The sequence below is a fragment of the Amblyomma americanum genome, chromosome 7, assembly GCF_052857255.1.
Source record: "Amblyomma americanum isolate KBUSLIRL-KWMA chromosome 7, ASM5285725v1, whole genome shotgun sequence".
Lineage (NCBI taxonomy): Eukaryota > Metazoa > Arthropoda > Arachnida > Ixodida > Ixodidae > Amblyomma > Amblyomma americanum.
The window spans coordinates 134,284,730-134,300,587 of NC_135503.1; the positions used below are offsets into that span (position 1 = coordinate 134,284,730).

The 15,858-nt window shown below is 49.3% G+C and overlaps 1 protein-coding gene across 1 annotated transcript in view; it reads right to left on the reverse strand.

Annotated features, from left to right (window-relative positions):
- Window positions 1-7,413, reverse strand: part of LOC144097469 (uncharacterized) — a 30,470-nt gene extending 23,057 nt beyond the window's left edge. Inside the window, exons 1-2 of the mRNA XM_077630190.1 lie at window positions 7,386-7,413; window positions 6,556-6,674 (exon numbers count right to left, since the gene is read on the reverse strand). Of these exons, the coding sequence (XP_077486316.1) occupies window positions 6,556-6,674; window positions 7,386-7,393 (127 nt within the window). The 5' untranslated portion in view covers window positions 7,394-7,413. The remainder of the gene's footprint in view (window positions 1-6,555; window positions 6,675-7,385) is intronic.
- Window positions 7,414-15,858: the final 8,445 nt, after the last annotated feature.

The following is a 15,858-nucleotide window of genomic DNA, read 5'->3' on the forward strand; positions in this document are numbered from 1 at the left end:
AAAGTCACAACGGCTTGGGACGGCCCACAAATTCGCACCGCTGGGGGCCACCTCATTACGCCATCAGGACGATGCACAGCGCGAGTGACTGTCAAAGGACATACCTATCCTGCGACCTTTGTTGTGCTACCGCAATGCTCCCGCGAAGTGATCTTGGCTATGGATTTTCTTAATGAGCATCAGGCGATCATCGACCCGCGATCCAAGCTGATCACGCTTTCGACGGACGAAGCCATCGCTTCGATGAAAACTCGGGAAAATCACGTTGCCCTAAGTGTCCTGGAGGAAGAAGTGAGCGTCCCACCCCGTTCAAGCGTTATCGTGACCGTAGGCGCCACGAAAGCCATAAACACTGAAGCCATCATCGAGGGGAACATGCAGTTGCTACTAGACTGAGGAATCAGCATCGCAAGATTCATCGCACATTTCCGCAATGGCCAGGCCGAAGTCATCATCATCATCATCATCATCAGCCCTACTACACCCACTGCAGGGCAAAGGCCTCTCCCATGTCTCTCCAATTAACCCTATCCTTTGCCAGCTGCATCCACCCTTTGCCTGCAAACTTCTTAATCTCATCCGCCCATCTAACCTTCTGCCGCCCCCTGCTACGCTTACTTTCTCTTGGAACCCACTCCGTTACCCTTAAAGACGAGCGGTTATCTTGCCTTCGCATTACATGCCCTGCCCAAGCCCATTTCTTTCTCTTGATTTCGACTAGGATGTCATTAACCCGTGTTTGTTCCCTCACCCACTCTGCCCGCTTCCGATCTCTTAACGTTACACCTATCATTTTTCTTTCCATGGCTCGCTGCGTTGTCCTTAACTTAAGCTGAACTCTTTTCGTTAGCCTCCACGTTTCTGCCCCGTAGGTGAATACCGGTAAGATTATGCTGTTGTACACTTTCCTCTTGAGGGAAATTGGTAAACTGCCACTCATGATCTGCGAGAATTTGCCATATGCGCTCCACCCCATTCTTATCCTTCTGGTTATCTCCCTCTCATGATCCGGATCAGCTGTCACTACCTGCCCTAAGTAGACGTATTCCGGCACAATTTCTAGGCTCTCGCTGCCAATTGTGAACTGTCGTTCCCTTGCTAGGCTGTTGAACATTACCTTGGTTTTCTGCATGTTAATTTTTAGACCCATCGATCTGCTCTGCCTGTTTAGCTCGTTGATCATGATTTGCAGTTCACCTCCTGAGTGACTCAGCAAGGCAATGTCATCAGCAAATCTCAGATTATTTAGGTATTCTCCATTTATTCTTATTCCCAACTGTTCCCAATTCAGGCCTCGAAATACCTCCTGCAAACATGCGGTGAACAGCATTGGCGAGATCATGTCTCCTTGCCTGACGCCCTTCCTTATTGGAATTTTATTGCTGACTTTATGGAGGACTATAGTAGCTGTGCAGTTGCTATATATATCTTCCAGTATTTTGACATAAGGCTCTTCTACCCCCTGATTACGCAATGCCTGTATGACTGCTGAGGTTTCCACTGAGTCGAATGCTTTCTCGTAATCAATCAAAGCTATATATAGAGGTTGGTTATATTCTGCGCATTTTTCTATCACCTGATTGATGGTGTGAATATGATCTATTGTAGAATATCCTTTACGAAAGCCTGCCTGATCATTTGGTTGATTAAAGTCTAACGTTGCCCTGACTCTATTAGCGATTACCTTAGTAAATACTTTGTAGGCAACGGATAGTAAGCTGATCGGCCTGTAATTTTTCAAGTCCTTGGCGTCTCCCTTCTTATGAATTAAGATAATGTTTGCATTCTTCCAAGCTTCTGGTACAGTCGAGGTCATAAGGCATTGCGTATACAGGGTGGCTAGTTTTTCTAGCACGATGTCCCCTCCATCCTTCAACAGATCTGCTGTTACCTGATCCACCCCAGCTGTTTTTCCCCTTTTCATTGCTTCTAAGGCTTTCTTTACTTCATCTTTCGTTACTGGCGGGATGACGCATTGTTGTGCACTGCTGTCTTTCTCATTAGCGTTCTGATTACATTGGCTACTGTACAGGTCTGTGTAGAACTCTTCGGCTACGTTAACTATCTTATCCATATTGCTAATGACATTGCCCTGCTTGTCTCTTAATGCATACATCTGGTTTTTACCTATGCCTAGTTTCCTCTTCACTGTTTTTAGGCTACCTCCGTTCTTTAGAGCATGCTCGATTCTCTCCATATTAAACTTCCTTATGTCGGCTACCTTGCGCTTATTTATTAACTTTGATAGCTCCGTTAGTTCTATTCTATCGGTAGTGTTAGATGCCTTCATGTTTTGGCGCCAGGCCGAAGTACTGCTGACTAACTTCAGCGAAGAATACCGGCATATTAACAGAGGAACGACGATTGCTTTCTACGACGAAATATCTGACGTACGAGATTCCTTCGCCCTCTCCGACCCCTCCGCAGAAGAACCGCCTGACCAAGAGAACTCGCCCACTTTCGACATCAACCCAGCCCTGCCCCGGAACAGGCAAGACCAGATCCACAATCTGCTTCAAAACTACAGTGAGTGCTTTTCGACTTCGCCGAAGGTGCGACAGACGCCAATTGCCAAGCATCGCATTATAACGGATCAACACTTCCGACCTCTCCGTCAAAGCCCCTACCGTGTGTCTCCGCGAGAACGACAAGCCATCCGGGACCAAGTCGAAGAAATGCTTCGCGACGACGTCATCCAGCCTTCAAACAGCCCATGGGCGGCACCGGTTGTTCTAGTGAGAAAGAAAGACGGCGCACTTCGATTCTGCGTAGATTACCGCCGCTTGAACAGCATAACAAAGAAGGACGTCTACCCCCTCCCCCGCATCGACGACACACTGGACCGCCTCTGCAACGCCAAATATTTCTCATCGATGGACCTCAAGAGCGGCTACTGGCAAATTGAGGTCGACGAAAGAGATCGCGAGAAGACAGCATTCATAACTCCTGATGGGCTGTTTGAGTTCAAGGTGATGCCATTTGGTCTCTGTTCCGCACCAGCGACGTTTCAGCGAGTAATGGATACAGTGCTGGCAGGCCTGAAGTGGCAGATTTGTCTGGTATATTTAGATGACGTCGTTGTTTTCGCCTCGAACTTTGAAGAGCACCTCAAAAGACTTCGAACAGTACTACCCGCAATCAAGTCGTCTGGCCTAACCTTGAAAGCAGAGAAATACCACTTTGCCTACGAAGAGCTGCTGTTTCTAGGCCACATCGTTAGCAAGGAAGGAGTACGCCCAGACCCGCAGAAAACAGCCGCTATTGAACAGTTTCAACCGCCGGCCGATAAGAAAGCAGTGCGCAGATTTCTCGGACTATGCGCATATTACCGACGATTTGTGAAAAACTTTTCGCGCATCGCCGAGCCCCTGACCCAACTGACGAAGGTAGACGTGCCGTTTAAATGGGAAGCGCCGCAAGCAGAAGCCTTCAATGAACCTCAGCGCCGTTCACAGTCCCCACCGATCCTTGCGCATTTTGATGAAAACGCCGATACTGAAGTTCATACCGACGCATGCAGCGTGGGACTAGGCGCCGTTCTCGTTCAAAAAAGTGACGGGCTGGAGAATGTCATCGCATACGCTAGCCGTTCCCTTTCTAAGGCCGAGGCTAACTATTCGACCACTGAGAAGGAGTGCCTTGCCATCATCTGGGCAACGTCGAAATTCCGCCCCTACCTCTACGGACGGCCGTTCAAGGTGGTCAGCGACCACCACGCGCGCTGCTGGCTTGCCAATTTGAAGGATCCCTCTGGCCGACTCGCTCGATGGAGTCTGCGTCTCCAGGAGTTTGACGTCACCGTCGTTTACAAGTCCGGACGCAAGCACACTGACGCCGATTGCCTCTCACGAGCCCCTGTAGATGCACCGCCGCTGGACGACGATGAGGACGCCTTCCTGGGACCCATCAGCGCAAGCTCTTTTGCTCAGCAGCAACGCTGGGACCCCAACCTAAAAGGCCTCATCGAGTACCTGGAAGGCAAGGTTTCTTCACCCCCCGCTTCATTCAAGCGAGGACTGTCTTCTTTCTGTGTGCAGAATGAGGTCCTTGTGAAGAAGAACTTTACAGCGAACAAAACAGCCTACCTCCTTGTTGTACCTACTTGTCTCCGCGAAGAAGTTCTACAGGCTTCACACGACGAGCCGACAGCTGGACATCTCGGGTTTACTCGCACCCTCCGCCGCATTCAAGACAAGTATTACTGGCCCCGACTGTCTGCCGATGTCGCACACTATGTGAAAACATGCCGAGATTGTCAGCGACGAAAGACTCCTCCCACATGACCAGCAGGATTTCTGAACCCCATTGAACCTCCCTCAAGACCCTTTCAGCAGATTGGCATGGACTTGCTTGGCCCTTTTCCAACGTCAACATCTGGAAATAAGTGGATCATCATAGCGACCGACTACCTGACCCGCTACGCCGAGGCGAAAGCCCTACCGAACGGAACAGCAGCAGAAGTGGGCAAACTTTTCGTGGAGTGCATTCTTCTTCGACACGGTGCCCCCGATGTGCTCATCACGGACAGAGTAACAGCATTTACGGCGGAACTCACGCAAGCCATCCTGCGCTACAGCCAAACCAGCCACCGGAGGACAACTGCATACCATCCGCAGACCAACGGACTGACCGAGCGCCTGAACAAAACCATCGCCGATATGCTCGCTATGTATGTCGATGCCGAACATAAAACCTGGGATGTCATCCTGCCTTACGTCGTCTTCGCCTACAACACCGCAGTGCAGGAGACCACCCAGATGACGCCTTTTAGGCTCGTCCATGGCAGGGATGCCACGACCACGCTAGACGCCATGCTGCCCAACGTTACAGAAGAAGAGAACGTCGACGTTGCCGCCTACCTTCAACGCGCAGAAGAAGCTCGAAGGCTTGCCCGATTACGGATCAAAGATCAGCAGCGGTCTGACGCCAGACGCTACAACCTACGAAGACGCAACGCGGAATACAAGCCAGGAGACCAAGTCTGGGTGTGGACGCCCATTCGCCGCCGTGGATTGAGTGAAAAGCTTTTGCGCCGCTATTTCGGCCCGTACAAGGTTCTTCGTCGGCTGGGTGAACTGGATTATGAAGTCATCCCTGACGCAATGACTGCATCCCAGCGACGCCGCGTACGACCAGAAGTTGTCCATGTAGTCCGTCTGAAGCCGTATTATGCGCGCTAAAAGCCGCTGCATTTCCATGCTCTATTTTCGCAAGATCCGTTTTTTTCCCTTACTAGTCGCATTATTTGTTTCAATGCATCGGGGCGATGCTTCTTTGAGAGGGGAGTAATGCCGCCAATATTTGCAGTGTTTGTTCGTTTTTCAAATCTGCCGCGACACCACCTTATCGCTTTGTTTGCGACGCAAGACGCGACTAGATTTATCTCGATTGATCGCAGCCAGGCAAAGCTGATTCTACGTTGTTCCGGAATGTTCTAGGAACTTTGCGCCCTTTATCTCGAATGTTCGCTATCAGCTTTAAATTGAGCACGGCCGACAGCGGCGGGCATTCTGTTCGACGACCGCCGAGCACGCTTGTCGCTTCGCCGCCGCCGAGTGATTCAGTCCATTTTGGGTGCAAGTCAGCCCAATAAACAGTTCTTTTAGAATACCCTTTCGTCCGTCTTCATCGCTGCTTCGACTGCCGTCACCACTACGTGACAATATGTTATTTTACTAGTCGAGACCACTAACGCATCTTAATCCACCCACCAACCCCTCCCAATCACCGTAACTTATTTTGGGTGGGCCTAGTTATACAATTTGGGGTTGCTTCAAATTTTCGGGGTGGGCTAACTTACAGTGTTTAAAAGACTGAAATTTGCCGGCGACCTATGATTGGCCCACTGGCGGCCATGTCATGATTATGACGTCACATCCTTCTTAATTGCATTCATAGATCAAAAGGACTCGTCAAACCCGTGCTAACGCAGGGCTGGAGCAGTTGAAGGATGCGATTCAATTGGGTAATGCTCTGCAGTTTGCTCACAATCCGTTCGGCATGTTGTGATAACATCCCAAGTCACGTGACCTGTCTCGACCGATCAGGGAGTTTTGTGACAGGCAACCCGGAAATTTTTGTGAAACGACAACCTCAATGCTTCCGCATTAATAAACTCGAAGAAAGCGCATGGAAGAAAACGCATGGGATATATGGTGTCATGTTCCCTTTCTGCCTCCTTCGTGAAGTTTGCGCTGTTTTCATCGTTATAATAAAATCAAGAGAAATAAGGTTTTCGGACACAAGATAATGACGCCGCTGTTGTCACCTTCAATGGCTGTTAGCAACGTTACGTGCTGCATGCGATTGTCCTCATGTTTTCTTTTGTTGGTTCTGCCCGATGTATACATTTTCGCTAGCCAAGCAATAAAGCTTCAGTTAATAGTGAGCGCTCGCCTTCGTGTTTTTCCTGCGTCTCCACCCTTTTTCGCTGTCTGCACTCATGGATTGCCAACTCGCCCAAACTCTGTTTTAATCCATGGCCCTTACTGCCCACCAGTTGGAACATTTCCTTATGCGCTGTGTATCCTCAAATAGCGCTAAGGAGACACTCACCGGCGATGAGCATGAGTGCGACCACCATCCCAGAGAGGAACATGAGCATGCAGAAGCCGACCACGATGTAGATGTCTTGTGTGGCATCCGCGCGGCGGTACGGCGCGTAGTGTGTGGCACTGAGCAGAATGCACACAGGTTATTAGTTAGAGGAATAACAGCAAGTTGCTAATGCGTTTGTAACGTTCTGGCAAAAGAGGTTTTCGCTTGTATATTTGGTAAATATGGCTTGCTATTTCAAATTGCAGTTCGGTGCAAGACGTACTGTCGGCCGCAGAAGTTTGCTGGATCTGCGATGCGTGGCGGAGTGAAGCTTAACTGCATTTCTGCGCCATCTGCCGTCACAGAACATGGTGTTGAGGTTCCCTCACAGTACTGCCGCACCGGGCGTGCCGTGAGCCTCGACACCGCGCTCTGTGACGACAGATGGAGCAGCAATGCCGTTTTTCCTTAATCCGCCACGCATCGCAGATCCCGCAAAATTTTGTGGCCGACAGTACGTGCTGTGTACAGTAGATGATAAGTAACTTAACGCAGAGATAGTTTTGTTAAAGAAACGCAATGGAGAGAACCTAAACGCATTGCAAACAAAGAATCCACTACTTCAAGTAGCGACCAATATATAAGTTATCCTAGTGGCGCAAACAAACAGCTTTAGCGCCTATGGGGCGGTAAGTGCAAGTGGCAGTAGCTATGAGGCAGTGCCCACTTGGCCTGGCGATATTTTTTAGGCATCGCGATTGTTCGTGGCCGGTCACAATATCCATAGAATAAGCAAGGTGCTCTTATTCTGGCTGAACGCAGAGGTGCTCGCGTGGAAAACGACTTACCCTGTCATTTCGGCGAATGCCCTGCAACTAGACTCTGCAATGAACAGAGAAATACTCGGAAATATATACGGTCAGTTAGCAACAGAACATTAGTTCGTTCGTGATTTCAAGCTAATGGCGCGACGTAAGTTGCCTTCAGTACTGCGAGCAAAATCAGGGGCCAAATTCCGTTGATGTGGGTCACTGTATTGCCAACACCAAATGTGAATAAGTTTTGAAATAGAGAACCCCCAACATAGGCGCAGCGAGAGGAAAGCCTCGCACGCAGAGGTTATTCCAATGACAAGACTCCTTAAGCAGTAAAGCGTTTCGTCCCCATCTGCTCTACGCTGCGCGGGATACTCTTCAAAGCTTGGCGCTCAGAGTGACTTCAAGGCGAACATTAATGAAAAAGTGAATAAGCGATGGGTAGCTTACGGTCAAGCTGCAGTAAAACCGTTCTTCTTCTTCCTTTCGTCGGTCTCTGTGAACCGCACGACTGTAAAACCTTCAAATGTCAGCTTGCATTCGTCAGAGTTGTCCAGTGCGTTATGTTATTTGCATTTCAACAATGTGAAATTGCAACGCTGACCGCATTGGTTTCGCTAATAATGGTCATTGAATGTGTCAGTTATTTGGATTCTATTTTATTTCTTTTTTTTTTCATTAGTGTGGGATGATATAAAGTGGGTAAAAGGGCTTTCTTATACGTTTATACTTGACCTGCCTGAGAGTACCGTCGAAACGTCACTATGGCTGTATGGTTTCATTCTGTAAGGATTTCCTAATTTTGCAGAAAATATAGTATTCCAATTATCGTTTACTATGAAATCCATTGAAATTCTTTTTCACGAAACCTCTCTATTTCCGCACATTTTCTGCTGTCATTTATTAGAAAAACGACCTTCACAGAAACTTACAGAGCCAACCACTCATTGGCAGTTAAATATCGTTTCCTAGGGTATTCAGGGATTTTTTACCATTTGCCCACCGCATGTTCAATGATCAACTGAAGTGGTGGTGTTTATGGACGGCACAGCGGGGCCTCTTCCGAGTGGGAATAGACGGCTAATATGCAGCAAGTCGAACATATGTGCGCGGCTCCCGGATTTGCAGCTCCCCTTGCTTGCTTCGCGGTAAACTTGTTCGAATGCCGCATTCATGTCTTCCTGCCGCAGCGTTTTACTGGGTAGAAGATAAGCGCACTTTTCCCTTTTCCTTAGCTTTGCCGTTTGCGGTGGCGGCGTAACACGAAAGAGTGCGAGGAGGAAAGAGAGGAGAAAACGGTTATTACGCTGCAAGAGCGGCCCTAGATGGATAGAAAGATCGAAGATATCGAACTGAATGGTATGTAATGGGACGCGTTGCAAAGAGATTTGGTTGCCCGAATGAACTGGATTGATATGTATGAGACTGGATTGAATACGAATGGATTGATGGAATTCTATGTACGCATGTAAGGGGAGCGTCCCGTTTGAAACAGGATGGTGGTGGGAGCAATTTTGCAGGATATTCTTTTTTTATTATCTTTAACCAATACGCCAATCTAAAACGGGCTCCCTTCTAAGATTCGTGATCTATTGACTCTAGCCTATACCAATTTTCAAACCTCAGATTCTATATTTATATCACTATCTCTTTCGATTGACTTTTCCTACCTATCATCAGCGATCCAGTCTTGCACGCCACCTCATATTATTGTGGGCGACTTCAGTGCTCATCACCCTCTGTGGGGAAGTGCTGTAATGAATAATAGAGGAATAGGCCTGGTCGCCCTTGTTTATACTCGAGATTTCCTCGTCCTCGGTATAAACGACGGCTCCCCTAAATTTCTGCTTGGAACGTCCTAACGCAGCTGTTTGGATCTAGAATTTGTTTTCACAAGTCTAAAGACCTCTATTGCCTCGTGCAGTGATCTGAAAACGCATGGTACTGACCACACGCCAACGTATGAATGCACCAAGTAGTACGCACCTACCACTTCACATCGTGTGCGATGCATAGACTGCTCAGCATTCAGGTCATCCGTGGGGACTTCCTCTGTGTACCTCAAGTCACCATCTCAAATAGAGGGCCTAATTACGTAATCTCGTTTAGACCGTGCGCTCAATATGTGCGCCTACAACGGGGTCTTCTATCGGACACGGAATTCCAGAGGCTATGTTCAGTTCGTCGGCACGCTGAAATAAAATTCAGAACAAAATCAATGCAATCTCGCCCTCTAGCGACGCCTCGAGAGGCTAGGGAAGCAGCGATGGAGATAGTTCTGTTCATCGCTGGATCCTCGTAAGCCTTTGTGGCGAATAGGGCATGTTGTCAGAAGTTTTCATTCACCCCCGCTTGAAAGGCACCCTTTCCTGCTCTAGCCCTTTACCAACGCCGCACTGAGGCAGAGGTAGCGGAAGGTTTTTGCAAAAAGATCGTTGGTTCGAAATCAGACATCACCAGTAAGTTCGGAAGTTTTTCCGCCACCTCCGCAACACGACCACTACGACTTGCTCTTCACGATGCTTGAATTAGACGCCGCTCTTGCCTCGTGTAGGCGTATACATCTGCACCCAGTCCTGATGGCGTTTCTCACTGAACTCTATCTCGCATTGTTATGGATCGTCGATCTGTGCCGCTTAATTACTACAACGAAACACGGGTTCCCGGTAATGTTTCAGAACGCTGGAAGATCAGCCACCAGGTCGCTCTTTTGAAGCCTGGAAAACCTTCCTATCAGCTTACCTCATATCGACCAGTTGCTCTTCCAAGCTGGGTTGGAAAAGTTATCGAGCGAATGGTCATGACGAGGCTTGAGTGGTATCAAGAAACCATTTCTCTTTATCCGGACATAATGGACGGGTTTCAGCGGGGACGATCTTCAATCGACAGCGTCTTTGTGAGGTGCACGCCAAATCGTCTGGGGAATTTTGATCGCGGTGCGTCGAGAGCGGAGCGCTGCGTGGGCCAGCCCAGCGTTGCACGTGTGGACGTGCGAATGGTGTCTGCGAGGCGACGACGACGAAGAGCGTGGCGAGCACGAGGAGTGTAGAGCTGACGTGTAAGAAAACCGAGATGTAAAGGAAGACAGCGCAGCGGAGGTCGGGTCATTCAAGAATGGAAGTGGCAGCCGTCGGACGTTTGGTCCGAGCTGCCATGGACCTCCCTTGGATCACCGACGCAAGCCTCCTCCGTTCCTTGCCAGCGTGAAGGGGGCAGCCGCTGGACTGAGGCTGTGTGCTGCCGAGAGACTTCCTTGTGTAGCCTGCATAAGCCTACGGCGTTTCGGGACGCCGTCGACGAGTCCTGGCTACGCTTTTTCTGCTGCTGCCAAGTTCTTGGAGCTGCTGACGGGAGTCCACGGGCGTCTTCCCGTGTTCCTCTCTGCTCTAACTACTACCTGGCTATCCTCCGCCGCTTCCTTCGACGCAACGCCAGCGATGCTTCGCATCATCTGTCCTGTCTGCAAGGCATCCTCGCTTCACCTGAGACGGTCAATAACTGGTGAACTCTATTCTTTAACCTGTAGTGTTGTTCACGTGTAGAATGTGTGTTTTTCTTAGTGTGGTCGTTTCATACTTGCTCTGTTCCTTTAAAACATAAATACGGCTTAGTTTTGTTTTGTAGGACAAGTTTGTTGTCTTGTTCTAACCTGTAATCAATACCGTTCCGCTGTGGCACTCGGGGACGCGTTGCCAATTCGCGATAATTAGCTTCCGCGGACAGGATGAAGTCGTTTAACTTACATTGAGGTTTTTTATAATATTAAGAAAACGATGAGCACGCTAAAAAATTTAATTGATCTAGGCAGAGAGTTGGGGTTGAGAGATACCGAGCTGCGCACGCGCGTGGCTGCCGAACAAGAGAAGGAACTTGCAGCACGTATAGCCGAACGTGAGGTTCAACGCGAGCGTGAAAAGGCACTATCAGAAGCCGAACGCAAGCGAAGAGCGTAGATTGCAGCTCCAATTAAGGCTCGCAGAAGCTGGTGGGGGTAATCGAGAACCCGCACGGGGGCCTCAGTAGCGGTTAGCCCACACAAGTTGATCCCGGCTTTCGACGATCGCGGGGAGGACTTGGATGCATACCTCAAACGTTTTGAGCGTATCGCAGAAGGGCGCAGCAGGACGGAGGAAAAAATGGGTTGTGCACTCAGCACGTCTTTGACTGGGAAGGCTCTCCGCGTGTTCGGTCCACTGCCTCCAGTAGATTCAATGTAATATGATAAGGCAAAACTAGCCCTACTCCAACATTTTCGTTTCACACCAGAGGGCTATCGTGAAAGGTTACGTGAAAGTAAGTCGCTTGATACAGATACGGGCAAGAAATACGCAGCACATTTTCTGTCTTTTGGATTGATGGTTCGAGATGTCGGGTGCGGCCACAACGTACAATTATATACGTGACTTGGTGGTGGCCGAACAATTCATGAGGAACTGTCATAATCGTCTGGCGATATTCTTTCGAGCGAGTGCATGACGCTCGATAAAATGACAGACGGCAGACAAATTCTGGAGGCCCAGCGGCAGATAAATTTGTCTCCATTCAAACAATCGTTCGAGGTGGGCATCCCGAGAGAAAAGGATGTTCCATCAGGTAGACAATGTGGAGAGGTCCTGGTTTGTAACCTACTTGGTCATAAGGCTGCTGGTTGTCGCTCCAAGCCAAAACAGCTTTATTACGTTTATTGCCGAAAATCAGGGCATGATGTAAGTTCGCGTTCAAGGAAGCAGGAAAACGCGAAGTAATCGTCTTGTGTTTAGCCAGGGAATGTTGCACCTGAAACGGCGTCAACAACAGCACGTAGACTTGAACCAGACGAGGATAAAGTGGCGGTCGGACTTGTCCGCAAAAAGCCTGCAGACGAAAAACACATACCTGTCCTAGAGGGAGAGCTCCGAGGCCTACCGGTACGTGTTCTACGGGACTCGGGGAGCAATACGGTGATTATGCGGAGGGCTCTAGTTCCTGACTATGCTCTCACCGGATCGAGATCTACTGTGTTCCCTGTTGATGGCAGTAGTATCGAAGTTGCCGAGGAAGAAGACTCTATTGCTTCCGCTTATTTTGCTGGCACGGCCATGGTGAAATGCATGGAGACACCATTGTATGATGCCATAATTGGAAATATACCGATGGCCCGTCAGCCGTCAAATCCCGTTATTAATTGGAAGAAGTCAAAGGGTGCTGCTAAACTAGGTCCTGTCATAGACAATGACGAGGCTGCCAGTGAAAATGGCAAAGGCGAGAGCCCAGAAGTGGCGCTGGCTGGAAAGAAATTTTCCGGACAAAGTAGGGAATATTCTGCTTTCAGCGTCGGTCCCATGTGGTTCAACGGAGAAATGCTAGAAAAATAGCAAAGAGAGGATGGGTCATTGAAGGCGTGTTGGGCGAAAGTAGGAAGTGTTCCGTGGCAAGCACGGCACTTCTCACTCATATTCTGTCGTAAAGGGCTTGCTGTACCGCCTATATCACTTTGCCTCCAACAGAGACGTTGGGCAGGTAGTACTTCCAAAGTCTTGCAGATCACACGTGTTCAGCAGCCTTGTCCACGATAGCCTGTTGGCAGGGCATCAAGGCATTCAGAAGACTACCGATCGAGTTCTGGAAGAATTTTACTGGCCAGGAGTGCAGGAGGAGATTAAGAGGTGTATCCGGTCGTGCGACGCCTGCCGAAGGATATGCCCGGAAGGCAAAGTGGGGAAAGCTCCGTTGCGACTCATGCCTCTTATCGACACTTCGTTTGATTGGGTCGCTGTCGATATTGTCGGTCCGCTGTCCCCCACATCGGTCAAAGGGAATAGATATATTCTCACTCTCGTCGATTTTGTCACACTGTATCCAGAAGCCGGGACTCTGCCAAAGATAGATTCAGCAACCAAGGCAGAACGTTTGGCGGAGATGTTTTCACGAATAGGTTTTCTCAGACAGATCCTCTGTGACCAAGGCTCCTATTTCAGTTCCGAAAAGATATGGCAGCCAAATGATCTCTTGGCAGTGGAAACATCTCAGCGTGATCTCAGCATCCAATGTGCAATGGGATGGTGGAGAAATTTAGTGGCACACTCAAGCAGATGCTGCGGAAGTTCAGTCAGGAGCAGCCCAAAACATGGGATCATTATGCCGCTCCGCTTCTGTTTGCATACAGAGAGGTGCCACAGCCGAGCCTGGAGTTTTCTCCGTTTCAGTTTATATTTTTCCGACATGTGCGAAGACAGCTCGCAGTCCTCAACGCACTCTGGACCAGGGAAGAGCTCGGAGAAGACACGAAAACGGTATATGGTTACGTTCTCGATCTCAGAGAACGACTCGAGCAGACTGTGAGAGCGGCACATAAAACGTGTTACGTGCCCAGCAGTCTTAGAAGAGATACTATAACAGGAACAACAAGAAGCGGCATTTAACGGTTGGAGATCGGGCCGTTATTTTTTTGTGGAGCAGCCACAATAAACTCCTGATGGAACGGAAAAGTCTGTTCGTGGATCCTGGCAAAAGAACGACGTAGATTATTGGATTGACATAGGCCACACTAAAAGCTATTCCGCATAAATATGCTTAAAGGTTACAACGAGCGTGCGTGCCAAGAGACCGTGCAGGCGTCATCTTACGTCGCAATCGAAGAAGGCGACTCAGGCTTGGAAAACTTAGGCGCCGATTGCATGAGTAATTGCCAGAGGGTGATGCCCAACATACAGTGCTACTATCCGATGTTTGCAATGGTTGCCCGTGGAAATGTAGTGTGGTAGTGTTCGTGGGTTGTTTTTCTTCTTCCTTCATTTTCCGTTGCTGATTTCTTCAGTGTGTACATATTCCCCTTTATGGTACAGATGTGTTTAAAGTTTCTGTCTGATGTTTCGCACTGTTGCTATTGTTCCTTTTGCCAGATTTATAATGTTCGGCCCCATGTTCCCTCTGTGCGCGTTTCCATGTGCCTCTAAGTGTAACTGTGGAAAATGCCTTCGGAGATTACGGTGGCGTCTAACTTGGCAGTTTACCACGTGAACATTAGTGTTTGTGCTTCGACGCCAGTTCTTTCTATGTGAAAAAGCTTTTCCGATGTTGAGGCATATGTAAGGTGCGCCCCAAATCGACGGGGGATTTTTGAGAGCGGAGCGTCGACTGCGGAGCGCTGCGTGTGCCATCCCAGCTTGCGCGTGGGCACGTGCGAATGGTGTTTGCAAGGCGATAACGACGAAGAGCGCGGCGAGCACTTGGAGCAGAGAGCTGACGGGTGACAAAACCGAGGTGTGATGGGAGACAGCGCAGCGGAGGTCGTGTCATTCAAGCGTGGAGGTGGCAGCCGTCGGACGTTGGGTCCGTGCCGCCGTGGACCTCCCTGGAGCACCGAAGCAATCCTCCTGCATTCCCATCAAGCACGGAGATGGCAGCTGTTGAACTGAGGGTCCAAGCTGCCGTGAGGCTTCCTTGGATAGCCTGCATAAGCCTACGGCGTTTCGTGATGCCGTCGACGGGTCCTGCCTACCCTTTTTCTCCTGCTGCCAAGTTTTTGGGGCTGTTGACAGGAGTCCAGTGGCGTCTTCCTATGGCCCTCTCCTCTTTACTACCTCCTGGCTCTCTTCTGCCGCTTCCTTCGACGCGACGCTTGTTTTTGCATTGTTTGCTTTTGCATTGAAGTAGAATCCGTTAGTTCGAGCGCATCGTCTTCACTTTTGTTTGAAAGAAATGTTTTCTCTAGTTTCCAGCGTCATCATTACTTTTTCTTCCTTCCAAAAGGGGTGTCCGTCCTGGAGTATGCGGCATGGTCCCCTTCACAGTTTGCGCAGCGGGGCGCACCATCACATTCATCCGAACAGTGATCCTTCGAAGCGGATTTCGCGCTAGTTTTGCGACCGCGGCAACTTTGTGAGCCGTGGCCGCACCTCTGGCTGTTAGAGCGTCGTCGAAGGTAAGGAATGTACTGTATCGCATTTATTTTCAGATAAAGCGCATCAATTGAGTCTGGCAGAGTACTCTGCGCAAATGCCAGAACGGTATGTTTTGTCGGGATTTCTTTGCGAATAAACTCCACATGAACGACTTGCATGGCTGACAGCCTTTTGCGATAGAGAGGCCCACAGTGTTGTGCTCTGGACCGCCTGGATCATCGCCCTTTACCAGAGCATTAGATACTCGGACCGTGGCTGCAGCAGTCAACTGCTCTTACGGTCTACTTCACCATTCCTGAGAGAGACTTGCTTGAATGACAAACTTTGACTGTGCTCCTCACCTCTTCATTTCTCTTTTCAATCTCATCATCCCTCCTCCCCAGTGCAGGGTAGCCAACCTGGACACCATTCTTGTTTACATCCCTGCCTTTCTTCTTTCTCTTTACCTGTCTCTGCTTGCCTCTTTTCTTTTTATCCTGTAAACATCAGAGACGTTTTGTGCAGCAAGCCCTTTGATATCGTGTTCATTGAGGCACCCACCATGAAACCCAACGAGGGGACGGAACAGGAACTAGCAAGCAAGCCCTGCCCACGCGAGCTGTACAACCCAAACTATAACCAAG